Source organism: Pogona vitticeps, chromosome 5, assembly GCF_051106095.1.
Source record: "Pogona vitticeps strain Pit_001003342236 chromosome 5, PviZW2.1, whole genome shotgun sequence".
In the NCBI taxonomy this organism is placed as follows: Eukaryota; Metazoa; Chordata; class Lepidosauria; order Squamata; family Agamidae; genus Pogona; species Pogona vitticeps.
The window spans coordinates 169,816,604-169,844,088 of NC_135787.1; the positions used below are offsets into that span (position 1 = coordinate 169,816,604).

The 27,485-nt window shown below is 43.3% G+C and overlaps 1 protein-coding gene across 1 annotated transcript in view; it reads right to left on the reverse strand.

Annotated features, from left to right (window-relative positions):
- Positions 1-27,485, reverse strand: part of ABTB3 (ankyrin repeat and BTB domain containing 3) — a 272,906-nt gene that overhangs the window by 16,504 nt on the left and 228,917 nt on the right. The window contains exons 7-11 of the mRNA XM_020803657.3: positions 22,914-23,015; positions 19,128-19,221; positions 18,850-18,985; positions 15,302-15,522; positions 10,973-11,151 (exon numbers count right to left, since the gene is read on the reverse strand). Coding sequence (XP_020659316.3) covers positions 10,973-11,151; positions 15,302-15,522; positions 18,850-18,985; positions 19,128-19,221; positions 22,914-23,015 — 732 coding nt within the window. The remainder of the gene's footprint in view (positions 1-10,972; positions 11,152-15,301; positions 15,523-18,849; positions 18,986-19,127; positions 19,222-22,913; positions 23,016-27,485) is intronic.

Here is a 27,485-nt window from a genome sequence, read left to right on the forward strand (position 1 = left end):
GCAAGAGAAAAGTAACAATGTTTAGGACTACCCCTACCGCGCACGCCCAGCCTAACCGTCCCTCAGTTCCATTTGTCCGCCATAGGCCCTCGAGTCATAGAGATGCCAGTGACAGACAGATAGAGGGGAGGCCGGGCGGGATTGTGTGAATTCACAGAATGACCACTTGAAGAACCATCGTTACAGGTAAGTAACCTTTCTTTCTTCATCGTGGTCTTCTGTGAATGCACACAAAGGGTGATTAGCACGCTTACTAACCGGATGGTGGGCTGTCACTGAAGAGCCGATGCTAGCACTGCCCTCCCGAATTTGGTCTCCTCTTTTGCCCTCACGTCCAATCTGTAGTGGGTTATGAAGGTAGAGGCATTGGACCACGTAGCGGACCGGCAGATGTCGGGCAGGTCGACGCCACGAAGTAAGGCAGTGGATGAGGCAACAGCCCGGGTGGAATGGGCTTTGAGTCCCTGTGGAGGATCTCTGTGGTTGAGCTCGTAGGCCAGGGCGATGGTAGATACGAGCCATCGAGAGAGCGTGGACGGCGAGGCCGGGCAGCCCTTCTTTGGGCCGAAGTAGCAAAGAAAGAGTCTGTTGGCCAGGCGAAAGTCCTTGGTCCTGGACACATAAAAAGCTAAGGACCGTCGAACATCAAGCATGTGGAGCATGCGTTCAACATCAGTCGTCGGAGACGGAAACAAAGTTGGAAGAATAAGTGGCTGATTGACGTGGAAGTCGGAGACCACCTTGGGAAGAAAAGATACGTCCAGGTAAAGCATAACCTTGTCCTTAAAGAATTGAAGAAAAGGTTGGTCATGACGGAGAGCTGCCAGCTCGCTAGCTCGACGGGCAGAGGTGATAGCTACTAGGAATAGCGTTTTTAAAGAAAGCATCTTGAGGTCACAGGTAGCCATGGGTTCAAATGGGGCTCTGGATAGGGCGTGCAGAACCAAATGTAGGGACCACTGAGGGAGTGGAGGACGAACGGGAGGTCGGAGGTTAGAGAGACCCCTCAAAAACATCCTGACAGTGGGATGGGAGAAAAAACGGGAAGAGGGAGAAGCTCTGGGTTGGAAAAAGACAACCGCAGCCAGGTACACCTTGATAGTAGAGACAGACAGGTGGAAATCGAACAGGTAACGGAGATACTGCAGAAGTGTAGACAGAGACACAGGGGAAGAGGCGAGATCCCTCTGTTGGGTAAATTTCAGAAAGCTTTTCCACTTGTAGGCATACAAGCGAGACGTGGAGGGCTTGATGGCGTTGGTCAAGACCTCCTGAATTTCTGGACGATCCTCCACGCCGTCAGATGGAGCGTGTCGAGGTCGGGGTGAAGGACTTCGCCTGCTTCCTGGGTCAGTAGGTCCGGCCATATCGGAAGGGTTACTGAGTCCACAGCCATGCTGACTAGAGTGGGGAACCACACTTGGCGAGGCCAAAAGGGTGCGATGAAAATGGCCGGAGTCATTGAACGTCGGAGTTTGATCAAGGATCTCTGTATCAACGGGATCGGTGGAAACATGTACAAGAGACCCTGGTTCCATGGAATCATGAACGCGTCGCCGAGCGAGTGGCGACCGAGACCTGCCCGGGACGCATACCGGGAGCATTTGGCGTTGTGAGGGGATGCGAACACGTCCAGCACTGGGGTCCCCCATTGGCGGCAAAGGTCCTGGAAGACCAGAGGGTTTAACTCCCATTCGTGAGTCTGATAATGAAGCCTGCTCAGAGTGTCCGCCACTGTGTTGTCCTCCGTGGCTACATGGATGGCCACAGGGTAGATATGATGACGGTAACACCACTCCCAAAGGAGGATGGAGAGATACAGGAGTGAGTGAGAGCGGGTTCCTCCCTGCTTGTTGACATAGTGCATTGTGGTAGTGTTGTCCGTCACCAGTTGAACTCCGCGGCCGCGCAGGAGAGGAAGGAAGGACCTGAAGGCCTTGATAACCGCCAGCAGTTCCAGGTGATTGATGTGGAACATGGCTTCCTGTGGCGTCCAGAGGGCGTGAATGGTGCAACGCCCGCAATGCGCCCCCCAGCCGGAGGGACTGGCGTCCGTTGTAACCTGAACGGTGAGACGGAGTGGACGAAAGGGCCGGCCAACCGTGAGATGGGGTGTGTACATCCACCACTGGAGCTGTTTGGTAAGCTCCGGGGTGACACGAAGGCGCTTCCTCTGACTGTCCATCATAGGGTCGAAAAGGGTGAGGAACCATGATTGGAGCGACCGGAGTTTGAGGCGAGCGTGCGCTAGCGCCGGCGTTGTCGAAGACATCAGGCCGAGGAGGTGTTGGGCGTGATGGGCTGTCACCCGAGCACCGGGGAGAAATTTTCTGATGGCTCGTTGGATCTTGTGTATTCTCTCTGAGGGAAGAAAGACTCGACCCTTTACAGCGTCCAAACAGACTCCTATGTATTGAACTGTTTTGGAGGGAATGAGCCGAGACTTCTGTTTGTTGACAGTGAGGCCGAGATTGGAGAGAAGATACAGGATGAACTCTGTGTCTTTCAGGGACTGTCTCCGCGAGGTGGAGACGACGAGCCAATCGTCCAGGTAAGGGTAAACGTGAATGCCCCGGAGACGAAGGTAAGCTGCCACCGGAGCCATGACCTTGGTGAAGGTCCGGGGAGCTGTGGACAGGCCGAATGGCAAGGCCTGGAATTCATAGATTGTGTCCTGAAAGATGAACCGAAGAAACTTGCGGTGGTCGGGGTGGATAGTGACGTGAAAGTATGCGTCCTTGAGATCTATGAGGACGAACCAATTGTTGTTCTTCAGCAGGTGCATGATGGACTCTAAGGTGAGCATCCGAAAACGTCTGGGTCGCAGGTAAGTGTTTAGGAGTCTTAGATCGAGGATGGGCCTTATGCCTCCTCCGCTTTTTGAGACAGCGAAGTAGCGGGAGTAAAACCCGCATTGTATGTCGCGGGGTGGTACTGTAGAGATGGCATCTTTTTCCAAGAGAGATGATATTTCTTCCTCGAGCGAGGAGTCGAAGGGAGAATGAGTTATGAAACCTAGCGGAGGAGATCTTATAAACTCCAGCTGGTAGCCGTGCTGAATAATTTTCAGAGCCCAAGTGTCGTTTGTGATGACAGACCAGTTGTGAAGAAACGGTTGAAGACGGGTGGTAGGTGGTGAATGGGTGAAAACGGGGGGCCGAAAGTCAAAGATACTGTTTTTGTTTCCTGCCAGGTGGCTTAAAGGGTTGGCGGCGATGGGGAGGACGAGGGCGGTATCCTTGATAGCCCTGGACAGAAGAAGAGGACTGGCCAGAGCGCTGCTGAGGTAGGTGCTTGTAAGGACGGTATTGTTGGGAAGATTGATACTGTCCATAAGATTTACGCCATTGAGGGCGTCGCTGTCTAGATTGAGACTGAACAGAATAGGATTTAGCAGTTCTCTTAGCCTTGTGAAGGTCCTCCAAATGGGAGTCGGTCTTTTCGTTGAACAGCCCGGTAGCGTCGAAGGCGAGGCTCTCAACCTTTGACTTGACGTCCTCCATTATGTCAGCAGAACGGAGCCAAGCGTGGCGCCGGATAGAGATGGCAGACATGAGGACTCTGGCAGAGATTTCTGCTGCATGTCTGATGGAAAGACGTTCATACTTGGATACCGTCTGAGCTTCCTCATAGGAATTAAGAAAAGCTTGCCGGGTGTCTTCAGGTATCATTTTCAACCCCGGCAAAAGCTTGAGCCACAACTGTTTGTGATAGGCTCCGAAAGCAGTTTGATAATTTATGACTCGAAGTAGCAAGGTGACCAGGGAGTAGATTTTCCTGCCGATGAGTTCCAGCTTTTTACCCTCCTTGTCAACTGGGGTAACATGGGCTTTGGCCGAAGGCCTTGAACAACTTGTCTCAACAATGAGTGAGTTTGGAATGGGATGCTTGAGCAGAAAATGAGTGTCAGCCCCATGAATCTTGTAGAAGTGCTCTGTGCGACGAGGGACGTTAGGTGTAGTCGCAGGCTGAGCCCAGAATTCCTTGATGGCCTCCATAACCACAGGCACAAAGGTTATACTGGGGGGAGCGGTACTGTCCTTCTTGATGTCCCCAAAGAACAAGTCCTCTCCGGGAGGCGAAGGGAGATTCAAGTCCAATTTGAGGGTCTTGGCAAGCCTGGACATCATCTGAGAGTAAGAAGAAAAATCCTCAGATGGAGAAGGGGCGTGAGTATCGCCAGTATCGGAAAGCACCAGATCACCCGGAGGTAAATCATGCGGTGGCAAGGGAGGGGGTTGTTCCTGGTCAGAGTCAGAAGATCGCTCCGTGGACACCTCATCTGGATCAGAGGAGAAGACATCCCTCTTCTTCTTTGGAGGGGGCTTCTCGATGCCGACCTGCGTTGTCGGGGGTCGAACTGGGACCACGGTTGGCGCCGAGGTGGAAGGGGCCGGTTGCGGCGGAGGGGCAACCGGTAACGCAGGAGGCTGGTCTATGGGTCGAATAGCCCGGCGTCGGCGTCGAGGTCGGGTCGACTCCGAAGAAGAAGACACATATATGTACCGGATCTTTTTGCGGTACCGGTCTCGAGATGCGGATGTCGAAGACGAAGAAGGAGACCTCGAACGGTCGTGTCGACGTCGATGGTGCTTACGGCGCTTAGGGCGGTCGGAATCCGCCGAACGGGAAGAAGAAGATCGACGTCGATGTTTGCTACGACGTCGATGAGAACGGTGCTTCTTCTTAGAGCGTTTACGCTTAGAAGATTTCGAGTCCGAGCGATCGCCAGAGTCGGACTGAGTGGAAGCTCGATGCCTCTTCTTTGATCGTTTCCGTCGAGGAGACTTCGACCTCGAGCGGCCGGAAGAAGGGGACCGACTCGGGGAGCCATGCTTCTCCGTGCGAGAACGTTTGCCTCGAGGAGATTTCGACCTGGAACGCACAGGTGATCGAGGTATCTTCTCTCGAGGGGATCTCGAGTCCGAGTGTACGGACGAGATCGACACGGGAGGCGACCCCTAGCCCGCAGGAAAGGGGCTATGTGGGGCAGAAGCGAGGCCAGTAGTGACAGCGACTAACTGGCTCGGTGTCGGAGAAGACCTTCCCGAAGGCGGTATCACTTCAGTACGTCGAGAAGGAGGAGGAGCGGGTGCCTCGGACGAGGCCCCGAAGCGCCTCGACAGCTCCTCAAGAATCGGCGATGGGATGGAACCCGAGCTCGGAGAAAGCGGGATGGAAGTCATTTTAAGCTGGGCGGCCGCCTTAACTTTGGACGATTTCGACGGCTTAGCTTTCGGAGCCGGAGGCTCGGGGTTCGAAACAGGAGCGGCCGATTTCGACGACGCAGATTTTTTCGACATTTTGGAGACTTTAGAGACGACTGACTGAACAGGAGCTGCTCGAGAAGTGGAAGCCATTTCCCCCTCCGAGGGCGCCGTGGAAGACAAGGTTGACTCCCACAGATGAAGTTTAAGGCGCTGTTGGCGAGCTTTGAGAGCGGCCTTAGTGAAGGCTTTGCAGTGTGGGCAAGCTTTGGGATTGTGCGACTCGCCCAAACAGTAGAGGCAAGTATCGTGGCCGTCCTGATGAGGAATTTTGCGGTCGCACACCACACACCTGCTGAACGGCCCGGAAGGGGACATAGGGCAGTAAGGAAACCGAAACGACAAGTCCTAGGATAAGGCAGAGCAGTCCGAAATCAGTCCGAATAAAGCCAGAAAACACACACCGGGTCGTCAAGTTGAGGGGAAAAAGCGCTAGGGTAGTCCGAGAGCGAAGCTAGGTCAAAAGCCAAAAAATCAGATATATCGCAGTAACGCAGCTAAGACGAGAGGCTCCAAACCGCTAGGCGGAAAAATGGAACTGAGGGACGGTTAGGCTGGGCGTGCGCGGTAGGGGTAGTCCTAAACATTGTTACTTTTCTCTTGCAGCTAGAAAACGTTCCGAGAGGCCCAACGCTGGCGCTGGTATTAACCCTTTGTGTGCATTCACAGAAGACCACGATGAAGAATCATATACATCTTTGGTAGTCAGCATTTGGTAGGGGAGAACCCAGGAAATGGACGACAGCAATTAGAGGCAAGGAACTAGTAGACAAGATAGGTCTTTATGTTGGCTGGAGCTGGTCGAATGCTCCACCACAGCAGGGCACCATTCTTTGATAACAACTGTAAGTTAAGATACACCAACATTCTCCTTGGAAAGATTTTTAAAATTCATGTACTGAAAGCTCAGATCCACATACAGAATAGATGGTGTTTATATTTTTGGATTACAGCTCCCACAATTCCTGAGCCATGCTACTGCAGAATTCTGTGAGTTATAGTCTCAAAACAAAAATATGCACAACTGTAGTATGATCTATGCGGTCAGACTAGAAAAGGAACCTTGTTTGTAATACCACTGCACCTTGGGTTGCAGCTTAGGATGTCTCCGCAAATATTTCCTCTTCCTGGGAAGGGAAATCTAATGTTGAAACATTCCCTTAGGAGAAATGTAACTAAAGACTTCAGTACAAGATAATTCAATGAAATCCAAGGCTAGTTCAAGACCTGAAAACATAATTCGATTAACTGAAATTCCCAGAAAACCCACAATCACTGGCTGATTCTGGAAGGCTTAGTCTTAAAAAGTAACACATCTAATTTCTGGGTTAGTTTCCAGACAAGGCCATGCTACTGCACACAATGTTATGTAACACTGGTTAACTGCACATTATATTCACATGCCATGCTGGTGTACCTGATGTTTGCTTCTCATATGGAGAATGCAAGATGCACATTTATGGAGGTTGCGAGTCCTGGTTATGGTGAACTGTTTAGATACAGAAGTACTGAAGGTGATGATCAATAATATTACACAACACAACAGTCCCCAGCGTATAAAGCAATTAACCTCCAAAAGAGAAATGAACACAAAAAGAATGATATAAAAAGACCCGTCAAGAAGCACTTTTGGGGGGGTGACCCTGGCCGCCAGGGATGGGGTCTGCAGCCTGGGGATCCATCTGGACCCGGCGCTCACTATGGAATCTCAGGTGGCGTCCGTGGTCCGTACCGCCTTTTTTCATCTTAGGCGGATAGCCCAGCTGCGATCCTACCTTGATGTTGGGGCGCTCACTACCTTGGTGCATGCGCTCGTAATCTCAAGATTAGACCACTGTAATGCGCTCTACGTGGGGCTACCTTTGAGGCTGCTGCGGAAACTACAGGTGGTGCAGAATGCGGCGGCCAGATTACTCAGTGGAGTGAGAAGATACCAACATATTTCACCCACTCTGGCCGCACTGCATTGGCTGCCCATCCGTTTCCGCATCGACTTCAAAGTGTTGATGCTTACGTATAAAGCCCTAAATGGTTTAGGACCTTGATACTTGGCGGAACGCCTCCTCCCACCAAGATCTACCCGTGTCACTCGTGCGAGCCAGGAGGTGAGACTGAGGAGCCTAATGCTGAAGGAGGCCTGGAAGGAAAAGACTAGAAATCGGGCCTTCTCGGAGGTGGCTCCTCGTCTCTGGAACAACCTACCTCCTGAGATTCGCGCGGCTCCCTCGCTGGGTATTTTAAAGAAACAATTAAAAACATGGATGTTTAGGCAGGCCTTCCCAACAGATAACTCCTGATGACTTTTCCCTTCTCCTATAGCTCTCCCAGTTTAGTATTTTTTTCTCTTTTTCGTTATGTAAAATGGTTATATGTATATTATTGTATTACTTTTATGTTGTTAGCCGCCTAGAGTGGTCCTCACACAACCAGATAGGCGGGATATAAATAAAATAAAATAAATAAATAAATAAGAAGTGGTTCCATCTGGTAATTAATTGGACTTCAGCTTCCAGAATACTCCAGACTCTGGGACTTATTCTGCAAGCAAGTAACTTTTTCCGGGCAGAGTAGTAAACATGGCAGGCTCCTTTGAAAACCGGCTTGCCTTTTTAAAAGCCAGAGAGTCCTTTTCTCTAGATAATGTATGCTTCAGTACTATACTTCCTTTTTTTAAAAAAAAAACCTGATGGGCTCTACATAATCCTTTATACATTCACCTATGAAATCTTTTATTTTAAATTTCATACCATAACTATGCTGATCTATTGGTTCGGATATAGTCATCACCTTATAATTGATATACTGTATTTGGAATTCAGTTTGGGAAGTTTAACAGAAGAGGAACATTTCCTGATACAATTCAAAGAATGCACATACCGTATTTTTCGCACCATAAGACACACTTTTTCCCCACAAAATGGGGGTGGAAAGTCTGTGCGTCTTATGGAGCGAAGAAAGCAGATTATATTTATCTGTTTTCTTCTCCTAAAAAATTGGTGTGTCTTATGGAGCGAAAAATACAGTAAATCCTATTATTGATTATAGAATATGCAAAATAAAGCAAACTCCCAGCAAATATCATAATCCTATATGACACCTTTTATTATGTAAAAAATGCAAAGGGATAAACAATGGATAGAAGGAGTTCATATTAAGGCTTCATAAAACATTTGCAGTAACTATTTATGTGTGAATGGAGTGGCTCCAGCTCACTAAAAACAAACATCGGAAAGATCAAAGTTCACCACATAGAATTATTTGTTAGCTGCATTGGAAGCAGCTAATGTACACACACACACACACACACTCATTACAACACTTAAAATGTTACTCTTTGCTTTGATGGAGAAAGCTCAATAGCGCTTCTTTAGTAAAGCTAATGCCACAGAAATGCCTGTAATGCTAATGTCACACCTCAGACAAAAAGCTGGCTGCCCCCAGTTCACACCCAAAGCAAAAGTGAGAAGTTAACTATTCTTTTCATTTCTTGATATTAAATGCATCTGTCTTCTCCATGTGGTTTGGCAAATACAAAACTATGAAAGTCCACAAAATGTCTGGAGGACAAAACCCTGAAAAGCACAATTGAGCTCCAGTTACACAGATGGGTCAATACAAATCCAGGTGATACCTTTATTAGACCACCAAAAAATCAAGCAACACATAGCTTTTGATGGTAATACATCATCCCCGGGCTATGCACCAAGATCTTATGGATAGCTCAGAAAAAAATATATATATTAGAATGCTTTTCCTTATCCTCTATTTAAATGTGCCAACTAATTATGCACAGTAAGTTTCATGTCCTTACAATTGTAAATGAGATTTATGCATGAGCGTGGCTTCTTCAAATTTAGTCAACTCTCATTACTGAGGTGGAAATTTTTTCCCTATTGCTTTTGTAAACCAATGTGTTCCACATTTGCCTAAAGAAGAGGTGCAAAAGTTATAAGCAAACTCCTCCTTTAAAGATGTTGTCAAAGAGTTTCAAATAAAATTTTCTGATTTTCTAAAACTACAATCATAAAAATAATAATCCTAAAAGAGATTCCTAAGAGTGTTCTCACAGAACCAAATCAGTTACATTAACTCATCTCAAAAACATTGTACTCTGGGGGGCGGGGAGTAGGAGAATATGTTCCTGTGCTCTAAGTACTGTTCCAAAAATCTAAGGAAATTTGGACATTGTCCTTCCTAAGTCATTCCACACAATGAGCCAAATAAGATGGAACTATAGTCTTGGATAAAGTGATATGCTTGATTGCTTATCAGCCTTTCATATCTAGATTAAATTATTTAAAAAACCTTCCAGTTTATGAATGTGGGATATGATGCTTCTGCATCCACAATGCAAAATGCCAGGAAATGGCACAATATTCCTGCACAATATCATGCCTCCATTGCTAGCAAGAAAAGGAAAGTCAAACTTTACATAGCAAAGAGCACTTTGAATGTTGATGATACCCATGTCAGGCAGTCACAATGGTCTATAGGATACCCTCGTGTGTTCATTGCCATTTCTTATACAGCAGTGTCTCAACTTACGAAATTAATCCATCTTGGACCAGTGGCTGTAACTCGAAAATTTCATAAGTCGAAGCACCATTTCCCATAGGAATGCATTAAAAACCATTTAATCAGTTCCGGCCAAAGAAAAAAAAATCCCAGGCTTCCAAAGCTGCATCCGTTGCCTTCTTTTTTCTGAAGGGGGCAGTTTTACTTTTAGAAAATCATAACTTGAAAACCCCATGCCTAACGTCCCCCAAATTTGGCACTGAGCAAGAGCAGACTGTCTTCCAATACTGTGCCAAATTTGGTGCTGATCTGAAGCCCAGTCTAAAACTTGTAATTTTTAAAATTGTCTTACAGAATGTTGATTTACTCTGCCAGTACAATCATTTTATTGTGTGATTCTCACTTTTACCACAAGACTTTGACTTCTGTCCTCTCTCCAGCTCATTGTCTGTGCCAATATTAAGCTGTTCTTGCAACAGATGGTGCTCATCAATTCTTTTTTTAAAAACTGCATACATCTCCATTTAGTTTTTTTGGAAAATATAATACATGTCATAACCAGTACATCAGCTCACTGTATGATGCCAAGCCATGTTTGATGCTATGGGAATGAGCACTGTGCTCATTCAACCACCACAACCCCTGTTTTCTATCTAGTTATTTCATAGTCTGCAGCACATCATCGCTGGCCAGCAAACTGTGATTTGTGTTTGGGCTCTAAAACAGTGTGGCAAAATACAGTCTGAAGCTGGTTCACAGTCCTCATTTGGAGGTTAAGTACATACCTACAGGAAGTCACAAATGAATCAAATACAGTATGACTAGGAAAACAGGTTGGACTATAAGAACTGAAAGCATGGCCACCTAACATCAAACTCTGACTTGGCATTACATGCAAACCAGTCCTTCTTGTATGTACTTCAAAGATCTAGGTACAGTATTATCTAAACATAATTATTTTTATTTGCTTTCTCTGCTTATTTACTTAGGTCTGACTAAAACTTTTTTATTTCTTGTAATGTTCAATGTTCTACTGTTATAAAGACTGCTTTATTTTCAGACCATACTGTATATTTAGTAATCAAATTATTACACTTTAGTCATTTTACCTTTGCATTTTAATGTGTTTGCACGTAAGCTAAGACAGAAACAGCAACAGAAAACAATAACAAAGTCATAGTTTCACCTACCTTGCTTGCCTTCAAGATCTCGATCATCAAAGGCAATCCTTGTGTGACCAGTTCTTCAGTGTATTCTTCTTCCTGAATGGATTTAAATTCTTTCAGCAAGCACTGGATGAGAGGTCTTCTGTGCTGTTGAAAAGCAGTTCTTAAGGACTCTAGCCATGTATGGAGAGTCCATGGGACACCTGTTTAAAATATGAAGCACCCTAAAAGTTTGAATGTATTTCCAAAATTTAGCTCCGTGCCATAAACACCTCATATCCCATTCCAGATAGACTAGTCACTAGAGTCAGCAGCAGGACCAATGCCAATGGCTGGCTGTACTAGGCCATACTATAGCTGGGGAGCGGGTGGAATAAAGGAAGTATGCAGTTAGTCCCTGGAGTCCCCTGAGCCTGCTCCTCCTCCTCACCACTGCCACCTCTCCTTCTCTTCTCTCCACCCAATAAAAGAGTAAAGAATTAGAATAGTGCTGCTCTCATCTCTGTCCTCACTGTCAAAGATAGTGGCAGAAGGTGTAGAGTCCCAAACAGCAGACTCTCTGGGAAGGGGAAGAGGAGAAAGAGATTGTAATTCTAGGAAACTCTCATGGAAGATGCAGGGCAGCTACTGGAATTCCATTACAAGGATGCTTTGCCTGGGCACACCGATACCCCTTAAGCCCCTTCCCAAGCTCTTCCACCTCTTCTCCATTCCACAACTGCTTCAGAGAACTGGGAAGCTTGGAGCCATCATCCCATTTATCACCTAGCCAAGAGTCAACCCATAGTCTACCCAGGAGAAAGGGTTCCCCATTGGGGGAAGGGAAGAGATTTTGCTTCAAACAACAAGGAAGCAGACTCAGCTGCAACCACTGAACCAAGAAGTAAGGAAATTGATGGCCTGGACAGAAGCCCTCACTCTTCTCTGGTATGTGTACTGGGCTATTGGGTCCAAGAGGGAGGGGGAGGGGGGCAAATAAATGGGCAGTGGCAACTGTGAAACAAAAGTGTGTACACTCATGCAAGGGTCTCCTCTGATACCATCTTTCCCAAGCTGAGGAACCCATCTCTTGTCGGGATCTGCAAAAAAAAATCTAACTTTTTCATTTGCTACTGCCACAGACATATACATTGTAACAGCATAACAGCATAAATTTTCCCCACAATCTCTCATCTCCCCCACTCTACCCCGCAGTTATTATGTTCTCTGTATCTTCAAAACTAATGCTGATAGTGATGGGCCTTGTACCTGTGGAGGCTGTTACATGATTTGGAACCCAACACCATCAAAGTTTCTAATCTCACATGGGGGGCTTTATGAGTCTCCCCACTGCAAAAGATATGGAGATCATGGAAGCAGCAAGGATGAGGTTAAAAGGAACCAGACAAATCTGGGGCAAGGGCTAAATGTCTGGGCCCCGCTTCCTTTTTGACTATGAATACCCTATTTGTATAGCTAATGTGATAAAAGGTTACCTAACATATTTAGTGCTGACATATTGTGGAAGATACTTTCTTGTGAAAATAAAGATTTGACATTGCTAAAATTGGACATTGGATGTTTGCCTTCTTATGGAGTATGTTAACCACACTAACCTATGGTAGGAACAGTGATCATTTCGCAATGCAACTTTGTATAATTCATATAATGAGTAATGTATCTTTTAAACAAATTCAATATTAATTGAAGATGTATTGAATGTATTGATCTCTTGAAAAAGCATCGCCAGTGAAATAGGAATAACGTGGCCTTCTTTTTTATGGCAACGTTCCCCTCTCCCCTTGGGCATCTGCTCTAGCTGTTTCATAGCTCTTTTTGTTCAGGCCATCTACAACCAGAAGTTTTCTTCATTAGAAGTTCCTTGTCTAGTTAAGTTCACTCCTAAGGGAGAAAACCTTCCTGTTTAACATCTGTGTCAAGCCGCTGGAGGAAGTCATAAGGAAATTTGGAGTAAGGTGTCAACAGTATGCTGATGACATGCAATCCATCTCTCCTTCACCTCTGCTGTGGATGGTATCCAGACACTCAAGCAATGCCTGGCTTTGATATTGTAATGGACTAAAAGGCTCAAACTGAACCCAGACATGATGGAGATTTTGTTTCTGGGAGGCCCCTCCAACAGGTTATGGGGGGTAGATTATCCCTAGACTAGACAATGTTGCCCTCTCATTTAGGGATTAAATTGATAATTTGGATGTTTTTCTGGACCTGGCTCTTTCCTGGGATTCTGAGATTGCCTCTGTGTCCAGATCTGCTTTTAAGCAGCTGAGGCTTATTACCCAATTCCTCCTCTACCTTGGCGAGGGTACACTCAGCACACTGGTTTATTTTCCAGATTGACTACTGCATGACCTGGAGACTACAGTGGGTCTAGAACATGGTGGCCAGACTGGTGGCTGGTGTGAACAAAGTTGATCACATCACTCCAGTTCTGTTTCATCTCCACTGATTACCCATTGTGTCCCGGATTGGGTTCAAGGTTTTGATGCTTATGTACACAGCCCTTCACAGTTTGGGACAGTTTGAGAGTACATTATGTGTCAATGTGTCTCTCCTCAATGTCATCTGCCAGACACACCACCTTCACCCAGGCTATACTCCTCCAGGTAGCCACTCCAAAGGAGGCCTGAAAGTCATCCACAACAGGCTAGGCCTTCTTCATGATGGCACCAACTTTGTGGAACCACCACCCAGTGGGGCTACATCTGGACCCTCCCTGTTAATATTTAGAAGGCAACTTAAAATACAGGCCTTCCACACTGACCCTGCTTAATTTTACGCCTCTTGTTCTGCTGTCTCATTTTATAGCCGATTAGTATATGTTTTTTTTTTACTGCTGTAAACCACCCAGAATAATGCATCACACTAATTGGTCAGTATATAAATCAAATCAATAAATTTCTCTATAGTCTTTGAAGGGGAAAATTGCACAGATCGAAACAGTTGCTGTACATGAGCATCATTCTGTCATATTAGCAATAAAAGATTCTAGCCTACTGTATCAAGTGGAGTCTCCCCACTGAACAATCTACTCTCAAGTAAGTGCTGTAACCCACTACCTATAATGATAAGTTAGAGCACTTGGGTGTCTCATCATTCTAATCAACTACTCAACTCTGGAGCATTTAATGAGGTGTCCAGTTCAACTATTAGTGGTAGGCAATTCAACGTTCTTGAATACTTACAGATTTTCCCTTTAAAATATAGTCGTGTCCAAGAGGATCCCAGAAAAGTTCATGATCATAGTCATGGACAGGCAGAACATAGATCTCTAGATACTTGGAGCTCCATTTCCCTTGCCCCCTGCCACCATGGCCAATGATCAGGCATTATGAGAACTGAAGTCCAAAAATTATGGAGACCTATCTTCTGATCTGCTCTGTCCTACACAAACCCCAAACCTAAACACTCCAGTTGGACACAGATAAGGCAAAAATATGTTTGCCTCTTATTCTCAAGTCGTAAAACAACTGAACATTATTCCTGGTAGGAGATTCTTTTTTGGTCACTAGATAGGCTCTCCCTTACCATAGTCTTCCCGAAAGGCAGAAGGTACAACCTATCAGCAGTCATTGGCTGGAGGAAGAGGCCAGAGTGTATTTTCTTTCAGTTGTACAATATCAGGGCAATATGACTACACATAAACTCATGTAGAGATGGAAGGACCACCTTCTTAAAAGAGCAATTCTTCATCTGCTATCTTATAAAGGATGGTGACTGTACTCCAGTCACCATCTGGAGGAGTACAGTATCAAAATATGAAATAATGTTTGTTTCCATGTTTATACTTAATTAATTAAAAATATTTGGATGAATGGAGCTATGTGGTTAAGGTTATTTGGTTAACAGAGTAACAGTTCCACATGTAAGTAATTCCTATGCTGCTCCTTGTGCGTGGCAGTGGTGAGGGGACTATGAAAACATGAAGTACAACACTGTAACTGATTGGGAAAGAATACAGAGACAAAGAACAAGGTAGGACAAAAAAAACACTGGTGTGAACACAGCTAAAAAGACATTTCTAATGGTGACACTGAAGCTGCTCCTTTGACTTGGTCATTTTGCTCTTGCTCTATTATTCCCTTTATTATTGCCAGTTCAGGCATGATAATTCTTACTCTTGTTCAAATATAAATCCTAAATGCCTGCAGAATCCATGAGAAAGAAATTCTTTTTTAACATTCCAAGTTCTCTACATTTCCAGACGCTTTTGAAAGTTGCCTGTCTTCTGCCTTGACATTCAGGAAAAAAACAGAAATTGTCAGGACAAGTGACAGAGGGCTCCCCCTACAAGCCATCTTTCTGAGAGTCATCTCCCATGGGAAATAAACCACAGAGGAAACCCAAACTGACCTATGCTCCTGATGTCAATGGTTACATCCACATATCCGTGTTCAGCGCTGTGATACATAGCTTCCTTCAGAGCTTTAAGTCTGGCCTTGCTGTTGCGGCTGGCACATAACGGCGCTGGAGTACTGTCTGCCAACTCCGTTCCCTCAGCCAGTATCTCCTCCAGGGACAGAATATCACTTTTCTCCTTCTCTGGCTGAGCAAGCAGCTTACGAAATACATTTCTGTCAATCACAGGGCAAAAAGAGAGGGGTGGAGGGGGAAGACCACCAGGTTGGAACTGTTCATCGTGAAGCTAGAAACTAACTTGCCAACTAATTAATGCTAAATCTAGTTAGTAGTGCACCTAACTAGACCAGCTTTCAAGCTTTCAGTTTTCAATGCTTTGTTTTTTGCCCCATACAATTTATTTGGGCCTGAAGATGCAAGTCCAACATTCAAAACAGAAACTTTGCCCTCTGTTCATCAACAGACTAATACCTTTGTAACACCATTCAATTTCTATGGCATCATTACCAACTAATGAAGAGGTGGCTGCCATCAATCAAACCAAATGTAGATCTTCTCCCTTATCTCCCACCTACCTTATATGTTTACATCTTGCTAGCTGCACATGTTCAGCCCTGTGGGGACAGAATAAGCAATGTATCGAGGACAAAAGGGCTAAGAGATATGTATACTCGTGTCCGTATGTGCATGTCTGTTTATTGGGGAAGGAGAATTTTTTCTCTTGTTAGTTGGGGAGAAGATGGGTGCTTTATGCAATGTTACGTAATAAAACAGGTTGTATTCAATGATAATCCTGAGAATAACATAGTCCAGGATAAAGAGAGACCTAGTATTCAAAGAGATGTCATAGTGGGTTTATCACTCATCTTCCTTGTGGATTTGTAATTTGCAGGAAAGATGGATCAGTTTGCATGATAGATGCTTCAAGCCAAATGATGGCTCCACCAATTATTTTGTCCTTTCCTCTCAAAAATATGTACTTCATGTGGAATGTTTCCCCTTTAAAAGTACTACATGAGAACATTAACATTTAATCTTATTCCCCCAGACAGTGACCACATACCAAAGTAATCTTACAATCTCCCAGGAACACAGATATACACATTTGAGATGTGATTTTTCACAGCTAACCTCCTTCTTTTAGAGTCCTGCCAATCAGCCCCTGGATTAATAAAGCTCAGGAAGATAACAGAGTGGAAGCAAAGTTCTGTAGGCAGCAAATGGTGGGTGTGTTCTTGAAACAGTGATGGCGGAGAGAAGATTGTTCATGGATCTATAATTGTGGCAACTCTTTTTCACTGCCATATTTTGCACCCTCTCACTCCTTGTGCTTTCTGCATTTTTAAAGAGAAACACAGACTCTTCCCCTCTAAGGGATATTTCACACAATGCCCCAAATCCTGTTGTTTAGCACAGTAAATCACACTAGAATAAGCCCACTGAATCAATGGGGACTTGGTGAGTCTACTTCTCCATAAGTTTCATCAATTCAAATAGGTCTATTTATAGCTACAGTTTACTTCAGTAAGTCACTATTTACTAAGCCAAGCAACAGTATTTTAGGCAATGCATGTTTATCATTCCACAACTACAACATCAAGCAATAATTATTCCATCTGAACCAATTTATTGCCACAGATAGAGGTTTTATGTTACCCAATGCCTCTTAAACCTGTGGGATTGCTTCTCACAGTGCTTCTATCATCAAGCAGGCAGTCAGCAAGCAATTTACAAGAATGTGTGAAATAGCCCCACTCCCCCTTTTCCTCTATTTCACATACACAGTGCAACTGGCATACTCCTTTCTCCTTCACCTTAAACTTGCTTCACTTTCACATGGCTCTTCTGGTCTTCTCCTTGCACCTGTAACTCACCTCTGCCCCAAACTGTTCGAACAGTCTTCCTAGCCCTAGGATTCCCCTTGCCATGGTTGTTTTGCCCAGAGTTTGCAGATAAATCTTTTTGTTCGTTGGTTGGTTGTTTTTGTTGTTGATTGGTTGGTTGTTTTGGGATCCCACCAGTCCTTCAGACTGAAGAGTTCCTGAAGGACGCCAAGTCCTGGAGCTCTCCTGTTCTTCTACCAGTGCTATAAGAATTTTGCCAAGCCACTCATTTGTAAATTAAAGGAATGTTTGACAGCTTTCTTTTTTGCAATGCCTAGGGCTCCTTAACCATCTGTCTTTTCACCTGCCAGAGAATATGCATTGGAGGGAGTCCAGCTTTCCATAAACACACAGTGCAGAATACCACAGAAGGAGCTGCTGTCTAGGAAAAGCTAAGGAGAAAATCCATCAGGGATATTGTTCCCGCATCTTGCATTACAGGCCTTACACCAAGCTAAGGGTTGGACTGGATGATCACAGGGTTGTGGCAGTACATCAGTTTCATTTTCAATGTCCATTATGCCTTTCATGGCCATGTATTAAGAACACAAGAAGAACTCCGCTGGGTTAGATCACAGATCCATTACTCTTTTCTCCAACAGTAACTAGACAGATAACCCTGGGAGCTTATAAGCCGAAGAAGAAAATGCCAAGAGATCTGCCAAGGCTAGACCTCATAGCTGTTGTATGTGGAGAGCCACCAAAGCTACAAGCTGGACCATCTTCCCAGATAGCAAACAATCCCTAGGCAATGTCTGCTGACCTAGAACAGCCACTGGTTCTTTCCTCAGAACAGTTAGCCAGAAATACCGGCTGGAAGAAAATGTGCCTAGGCAATGGTATTCTTTCCTGGCCTTTCTTTTTTGAGCCCTTACTTTAGTACCTGGTTTAATTCACATACTCTACTTGGTGGCTGCCTGGAGCTTGGCAATGATAATACAGTGGTGCCTCGCATAGCGACGTTAATCTGTGCAGCAAAAAACGCTGCTAAGCAATTTTGTCGCTATGCGATTTTAAAAAGCCCATAGAAACGCATTAAAACTTGTTTAATGCATTCCTATGGGCAAAAAAATGACCTTAAAGCGAAGATCCTCCATACGGAGGCCATTTTCGCTGCCTCTAAAGCAAGGAATCCACGCAAAAACACAGTGGGCGGCCATTTTTTTCCTGGTGGCCATTTTGGAACAGCCGATCAGCTGGTAAAAAATCATCGCTTTGTGATGATTGGTAAGCGAACAGGGAACCGATCATCGCAAAGTGAAAAAACTGCATAGGAAACGTCGCAATGCGATCGCTTTTTTCGCTATGCGGTTTCGTTGCTAAACGGAGCTCCCGTTAAGCGAGGCACCACTGTAATAATAAACCAATCTTCCTCTATCATTTGTTTCCAGCATTTGCTGTTCTGACATACTGCCTCTACAAATGGCGGTTCCATTAATTTATCGTGCCCAATAGTGATTTACAGACTTAACTCTTAAAACAAGACAAAGCAAACAAAAACAAACACAACACAATACCCGAGGATTTGATAGCACACTTATGAATGCAGACATGAACAAACCTAATGGAAGCGCAATTCACATTACTTTGCATAGTTTTGCACTATGCTGTACAAACAAAATACTTCAACCCTTTTAAGTAGGGTCCTTCCAACTCTACCTGTGTCCATGTGCAGCAGCCTGGCTGAAAGAGTTCATATCACCTTGTGGAGTCATGGAAATTCCATTCCTATACATGGTTCCAATCATGGGATCAGCACCTCGCTCCAAAAGGAGACTAACCAATTCAAAATTCCCTGCAAATCAATAAAAATGAGCAACTTTTTAACCTTTTGTTTTGTTTGTGTGTGTGCATGTGCATGTGTTAAGGACTGCTTTTCATGTCTATCAACCACACTTTCTCAATGATGAAATTAAGGGCAAGAAGTAGCATCTTACCAGCAGCAGCTGCCAGTTGCAGAGGAGTTTCTGAATAGTTTTCCTCACCATGTTCCAAAGAACCTTCTACTTTGGCTCCTGCATCCAACAACAGCTACAAAGGAAAACTGTTATTTAGGACTATTTTGTCAACAATAACTTGGAGAATCATCCAATGCACAAGGTAAGATCAACACTTAATGAATTTAACACCAATCCATTTTACAATGGGTTACACATTCATCACCTAAAATGTTTTTGTCTGTTCTGCTTTTGGACCGGGTCACTTATACAATATATCAAGCATACGAAAAGGAAAGGGGGACAGGGAAAACCATGTCATAACATAGCTTGTGACAGGGAAAGAGAAGGTACTGGATGAAATATGATCCCACAAAGCATTTGTTTTTCCACCGCAACTGTTTAGCACTTTGTCCCTCAGCACCATTAAGCACCTCTCCATGCAGTTTTTAAAATCCTATCTGTAAAGGGCACTATGCCATTCTTGGAGGAGGAATACTATAAGATGGCAGACTTGCAAGACTTTGGGATACCAATGCTAGGGCTCAGAAATGATTGTATGCCTACTGCAATCCAGAGATGGGAAATGTTGCTTTTTTAGACTGTGACACTGCCACTCCAGAACTGTAGAGATGGCCATACTGGCTGTAGGATTCTGGAAGCTGTAGTCCAAAAGCAGCTGCATCTGTCATCTCTGCAGGAGTCCACAATCATCATACCAAATAATATTGTGAAGGGTGTTAGGTTCTCTAAAGTTTCCATAAAATGTCTGAGGACTAAGATGAGGATAGTAAATGTTCATTTTAAGTGTTAGATCTGCATTTTAGCCATAAGTCTTCCCTCTTTCTACAGAAATGTCCATGCAATTTTGCTACAACAATTTTTTTATGTTATGAGCATTAAAACTGTGTGCATAGGGAGATAGCATGAATAAGTTATAATGATGTGTGTTTATGGAGCAAAGTGTGGAAAAATCTGGGCAACTGGCTTCTGTCTGGGGTGGATGGATCTGGGAATAGTAGTCTAAAAAGTAACTTTCCCAAGATTGTTTTGAGATTACTTAATTGGAGAGATGACATAGAATGACAGGAAGTATTTAAAGGATTTTCAAAAGGGCAGTATCCTTCACAGTCCCTATATTTTTAGGAAAGCAAACTTTTGGGCACTCTGCCAAGGGCAGAAATATCAAAAGGTGGGTTGAAGCACTGATATCCGAAAGGCTGAAACTAGATAAATTCTTTACTAGAGCAGATTTCTCCAGGAAATCCAGCTTGTATAAAAAAATGTCAACTTGGATAGATGCAAGAAGAAATTAAGCCAAATTTTCTCATACTTTTTGTTGCTCCTGCTTACAGATTTATTGTACATAAGCCTGTCCACTAAAATGGGCCCCTCACTGGCAGGCACAATGAACTAGCAAATTAGAGGTCTATGATCATATTGTGGATTCAAATCATAATGATTTCAGTGAACTATATGGTATAAGAAATATTTCCACAGCATTGCTCTGAAATTTAATTTGAGAGAAACATGTCATAATAATGACCTCATTCAAAGAGGCCTCTTGGAGAGAAAGAAAAAAGTTATGGCCAAAAAGGTGGGAGCAAAGGGTGGACACTTTTGCTAACCATGATCTTATGGCAACAGCTCTCCCCATTCTTGGGCCAGTCCCCCCCCCCAATAGGCTACCCAAGATCTGTGCCACTAAAGAAGATAGCAAGGATTGGACCTGGTACTTCCTCCATACAAACAATCCATTGTTGAAGCAAATAAGAAAACATATTTATAAATGTTCAATGTTCAACCATTCAGAAAACTGACAAGTTTGGGGAGGGTAAAATAGCTACTCTTCAAACTCAAATAAAGATGTAAAAGAAAATCCTTTAGCATGCTGTTATTTGGAAAAGTGAGAAGGTCAAGAAGCCTGTGTCTTTCCTCAACAACGATGCCTCAATCTACTGCACTGAACATTCAGTAGGGTTGTTCCAAGTACTATTAATCAAAAGGCACTTCCCAGCTATTCCATCAGTTTTTCCATATACATAGGAAGAATTGATGGAATAGCTGGGTAATGACATTTGATTAATTAATAATGTCTTTTGATGAAATATATATTTGTGGGAGGGATGTACTAAGAAACAAGATGGAGAAGCAAAATCCAAAGATTAGTACTCTCAGAATACAGAGTTCTATGTCATGCTAACTGGAGAATTCTGGGAGTTAAAATAACCAAAAAGAAAACTGGGAGAAATCAGTGTGGAAATATACAAGGGTTTCAAACTGAGAATGATCATGTTGTCAGGATCCTATGTAAAATTCTGTGAGTGACGTAAGTTGACCACACAGTGAAAATCCTCATCAGAAAGTACCTCTAATCAATGACAGCACTATGTGTTTGAATCTATTGTCTGAAGGAAAATCAATTACTAAAATTGAGAGTAGCAACATAAAACAATGGAAGATAATACTGATCTAATAATTGGCAGATGGTGCACCCTATGGTGATCCTTGTTCAGTTCCACGAACAGACAGGGGAGCAAAAGATGCTGAAAAAACATGTGAGCTGTTGACACTGGATGCATTTCATAAGCACCTCCATTCACTAGGAAAAAAAATAATGCCATGTGGACATGATCAAATATGAACAATTAACATAGGAACTACCTTCCTGGACACCAGCTAGTACAGAGTGTAATCAGATACCCCCTCTGAAGCCATAGGCAGCAAACCAGATAGCCATTATCAAGTAATCTCAGGAATACTGCCCATGAATGTGAATGCTCCAGTTTGGAGGCATCTTGGCTTAACATACTCTATTCACATTCACATATGTATGGTCTGTTAATCTGATTTACCATTCCAGAAGCCATCTAAGCTTATGACCTTAATCAGAACTGTTATTTCCACTAATTAATTATGCATTGTCTGAAACAATTATTCCTTTTGTTTCTTCTGAAACTTTGGCTAATCATATTCAATGGAGAGAGAAATATTTTGAAGACAAAGTGTCTCCTTATTCATTCTTGTAACTCAGTGGTCCCCAACCTTGGGCCTCCAGATGTTATTGGACTTCAACTCCCAGAAATCCTGGCCAGCAGAGGTAGTGTTGAAGGCTTCTTGGAGTTGCAGTTCAAGAACATCTGGAGGCCCAAGGTTGGGGACCACTGTTGTAACTCACACAGCATTATTTATGACCTACAACAGTGACTTCCAACTTTGGGCCTCTAGATGTTCTTGGACTAAAACTCTAAGAACACTTCACTGCTAATTATGCTGGCCAGGATTTCTGGGAGTTGTAGTCCAAAAACATCTGGGGATCCAAGGTTGAGAACCACTGGTCTAAATCCATTTTGTGGAATGGAAGTAAGTATTGGGTGGGAGAGAAGCAGTCTAATATTATTTTCATTGAGACAAGGACAATAAATAAGATACATAAGATACACAAGACACAATTAAAAGGAGTTAATAGATGCAACTTTATCTTACAATTCCTCTGTTCAAGCTTCATACTGGCTCATAGCACAATCCTCTGCATTTTTACTCAGGAGCAAGTCTCACTGTATCCAGCAAGGATTACTCCATTGTAAACGAGTTTAAGATAGCAGCCGTACTTCTAGTTATATATAATAGTAATATTATATATATATATCAATATCTATGCAGCAAACAAAGAAGAAGCAGGAAGAACCAATATGAAATGGCTACCAAATAATGGGTTGAGTGTCAGTCAAAACCTAAAAATGGAAAATAAAACATGAGGTGGAGCAAAGGGAAATACAGCAATACCTGGACTACAGGAATATGTCCATGCAACACAGCAAATGTCAGAGCGGTCCAATGGCGGGTCTCGGGGTGGACAGATGGATATTTATGAGGAGTACTGACAACCTATAAACAGATAAAGTAGGGTTTTTTTTATATAAATGGCTTGAGAAAAACTACATCTAATCAAAACATATTTGTCAGAAAGCCAGGTACACTTATGTACACAGGAAAGAAAGGAAGCATGCAGAAGATACTGTAGAAAATTATGGCCAGAATCCTATTGGAGTTTGCATAACATTTACTGTATGTAAATTTACAAAACTAATTGGGGTTAACTGAGTATGTATGGAGTCCCATCTTGACCTTTTGCCTGGTCATGCCCCCAGTTGCACAATCAAGAAGTGCTCTGGCACCTCATCAATTAGCAGCAATTAGCCAGGGCGAGTGACACAGACCTTATAAGAACACCAATAGGATTCTGGCTTATATTTTTCTTTAATTCTGATTGTATTTCACAAGAGAATAGACTACCTTAACATTTCTCTATGCCTTTAACTGAGAGGCATACACAGTTATAACTATTGTAATTGATTAGTACTAATCAACTGGCTGCTAACTGTTGTTGAATACTGTTTCAAACTGCATTCTGGACAATAACAGAAGTAAATGGCATTTGTCTGGAATGCAACTTGAGACATATGCTCTAGATCATTACTCAAGGTCCCCAGAAAGCAAACTGAGGGTTCCTGACTAAGATCAGAAATTGTGGGCCACCCTCTTGAAGGACAACTTGCTCAACACTATCTATCATCCTCCATATTGAAGAGGTGAAGCAGAGGGCTGAGTGTGTTCTAGAAATGATTTTAAGTTCTTATATAGTGATAATGAGGCCCCAAAGACAGGACACCAAGCCTCCTGAAAGAACTGAGTACATATCAAGAAGATGCTCTAGAATCCTGTGCAACATCCTAGATTCCACAGAAACCAGTCAATGGCCTGGTTCAAGCAAAAAAAAAAATAATAATCCACAGTTTAGAATTATGAAAAAACACCTCAGTGACCTTAGGTCTTGGTCATCCTCTCTCCTATTCTATGACATTGATGTGAAGAGAGTGGAAGTTTCCATTTCCATCTAACTACAATTCAGTGTGTTGTCTCAACCATTATATATGATTAATATTAACTGTGGTTAATGGAGGAGTTCAGCTACATAAACCACAGTTTGAAGTTAGTATGTTGTCAAAAATCATAGTTGATTTTATCAGACACGGATGAAAGAGCAAACTGCAGTTAATGTAACAACCATGGAAACAAAAACAAAAAAATGCATGGGGCAGTCCTGAGCCTGAAGGTTGCTGAAGACCGCTCTCATGACATAGTATGATGTCTGAAACAATTTAATATGGATAGTGTTCCTTGAAGACAGAATGAATAACTATAACTATGAATAACTATTCATTTAGTCTTAATGTTTCAATGCAGTCTTCTCCATCATACAGCCTTATATTGGCATAATGCTTCTAAATGACTTCAGTGGATTTGGATGAAGCTGAAACATTGACTAGTCCCCTTCATTGTTCTCTGCTTAATTTGTCACTCAACGACAGGGAAATCCAACCATAATTTGGTTTCATGTAAGTAACACCCTGATCTGACCAGTCACCAGCCCTAGACTAGATAAAGCAGGAATTGTGATTCATGAGCAGCTGTAGCTGATAGTTCCTGAGTGTGCCAGAGCAGTCGCCAGCACAATCATGCTTCACACATAAACAAAGAGTGTCTATGAAATGCAGCGTCAGCTCTGAGCACTCCCATGCTAGGGCTGCTTATCATGTATTAAGGTGAGCAAGAGAATCAAAAGGGCAGTGTAACATTAGGAAGTATTTTTGGTTTTGTATTAACAGTTTTTATACTTGTTTATTATGAAAGCAGGTGGAATACATATCCCTGGAGTCTAAGAATAAAATAACTTCAGGACCACAAGTCATTTGTTTAATCTATGCCTCATCAATACCTCAGTTCATTCCACGACCACAAGTCACAGCAATAAAAACCTGTCATTTGACCTGACAATCAACTACATCTCACAAACTGTGCTCTAGTCCAGTGATCCCAACCTTGGGCCTCCAGATGTTCTTGGACTTCAACTCCCAGAAATCCTGGCCAGCAGAAGTGGTGGTGAAGGCTTCTGGGAGTTGTAGTCCAAGAACATCTAGAGGCCCAAGGTTGGGGACCACTGCTCTAGTGCACAAAAGCTCATGCTATAATTGTTAACAGTTAAGTACTAGTGGGAACTGTCTTCTGAGGAGGAACAGATGTGTGGGAGGAGAAATGCACTGAGAATGCAGCGGAGGGTGAAGTACTAGCCTTATCTCTGCATACTGAAGTCCTGATCTTGCTTGGGTGCCATGTGTGGTGGTTTTCTAAATTAAAAAAATCAGGAGAACTACTTGCATGCAACGAACGTTAATCCTCACTTTAACCTTTGTCTTAAAGGGAACCTAAAGGCAAGGGTAAATTTTACGTTCAAGATGTTATATAAATAATGAGGAAGACTTGGCTCTTTTCTCTAATCAAAGGAGAGGAAGGCTGACTAGGACAGGATTATGATGAAGGGTTTTCCACCCCATGCCATTTTCCATTGAAAAGGGCCACCTTCAGTTTAGTTACTTTCTTTTTGTAAACAGAAGCACTAGGTTTAAATTGTGTTTCTGCATACTGCACTTCATAAATGCATAATTTTACTTTAACAGTGCTTTGGAATGAATTAGAAGTAAGCCATTTCAAACTAGCAGGATAAGGCCGTTTCAAACCAGCAGGGCTGAAGGTTTATAAAGAGCATGAGGTGGTATACTTGAGTACATAAACTTAAGGGTGGCCATGTACCTTACATTACAAAGGGCATTAATTTGAAGGATTGCCCATTCCAAATCTGGTTTAAAGGTAAGCAAATGTAGAGAAAAGCTTGAAGCTGCCTATCGACAGCTTCCAGAAAACAAACTGAGAAGATACACAAATCACCTGGCCACAGTCCCTCTCACTATGATGGGATACATAGGATTGATTGATTGATTGATTGATTGATTGATTGATTGATTGATTGATTGATTGATTGATTTGATTTGATTTGATTTGATTTGATTTATATCGCGCCCATCTGGTATATTTATACCACTCTGAGCGGCTAACAACAGGATATATACAATAATAATAATATAAATTCAAAGCATCGGTTATTAACAAAACATACCAAAGATCATAAATGATATATAGATAAAGAAGAGAAAAATAAATTAAATTAAATTAAATGCTGGCGGGGGGAAGGCCTGGACATAAAGCCATGTTTTTAGTTGAATTTTAAATGTACCCAGCGTAGGGGCCACGCGAATCTCGGGAGAGATTGTTCCACAGGTGAGGAGGAGCCACCGCCGAGAAGGCCCAGTTTCGCGTCTTTTCCCTCCGGGCCTCCCTCGGCGTTAGGCTCCTCAGCCTCACCTCCTGGCTCGCGCGGGTGGTTCGGGTAGATCTTGGTGGGAGAAGGCGTTCCCAAACCGTTTAGGGCCTTATAAGTGAGCATTAAAACTTTGAAGTCAATACGGAAACGGATGGGCAGCCAATGCAGTCTAGCCAGGATAGGAGAAATGTGATGGTATTTTCTCCCTCCAGCGAGGAGTCTGGCTGCTGCATTCTGCACCATCTGAAGTTTCCGTATCAGCCTCAAAGGCAGCCCCACGTATATACTGTAGTTTGAGGCATTTCTACATATAAATTATAACAACAATTATAGGCTTACAAGTAAATTCCAACTGACAGTAAACAATTCCACTGTTTTCTAAGTACAGAGTACTCAGAAGTTGTTTCATCGTTCTTTTTTTTCAGAGGTATTCTGGAATTGTGCAACTTACTGAAGACTGCACAGGCTGGTTTGTTTACAAGGTATAGTTAGTTAGGCATCCTTCAGTCTCGAAAGACTATGGTAATGTGCTCTGTATGGAGGACTTGGAACAGCATCTAGTGTGGCTGAGAAGGTCAATTTGAGAGGGACAATTCCTTCCAAACTGAAGACAAATTCAATCTGTCCCCTGTTCAGCTCCCTGATTTTGTTGCTTTTGTGACTGCCTCTTTTTACAAGGTATACAGTACTGGGAAATCAAATACACAACTTCTGCCTCAACAGAGAGGTGCTCCATCTCACTGAGCTACCTATGCTATCCATGGATACTCACTGCTATTCATCCATTAGCATATATTAATTTTATGTTTCTTTCTTTCTCTTCTTTTCGTTATGCATTTGGTGACTTTTAAGTGGTCCCTCTAGTAATTAATTTTAGTATGTTAGTTAATTCTATTTCTTCTGTTAAAATTCTGAGCTGCATTCAGTCTCACAAACACAGACTTGCACAAGTGGGTATCTCCCATCTGTATGCTCCCCAATCGAACCCTAGGAAGCAAAGTGGAACAGTACACAGTACAAAGGATAGAGGAGCTCAGTCCAGCAGCGAGTCTGTTCCACTGGCAAAAGGAATCCATTGCAAAACATCCCTTCTTTAGATAAACCAAATCTCTCCTCTTGCCCTCAAAGAACATGATTTA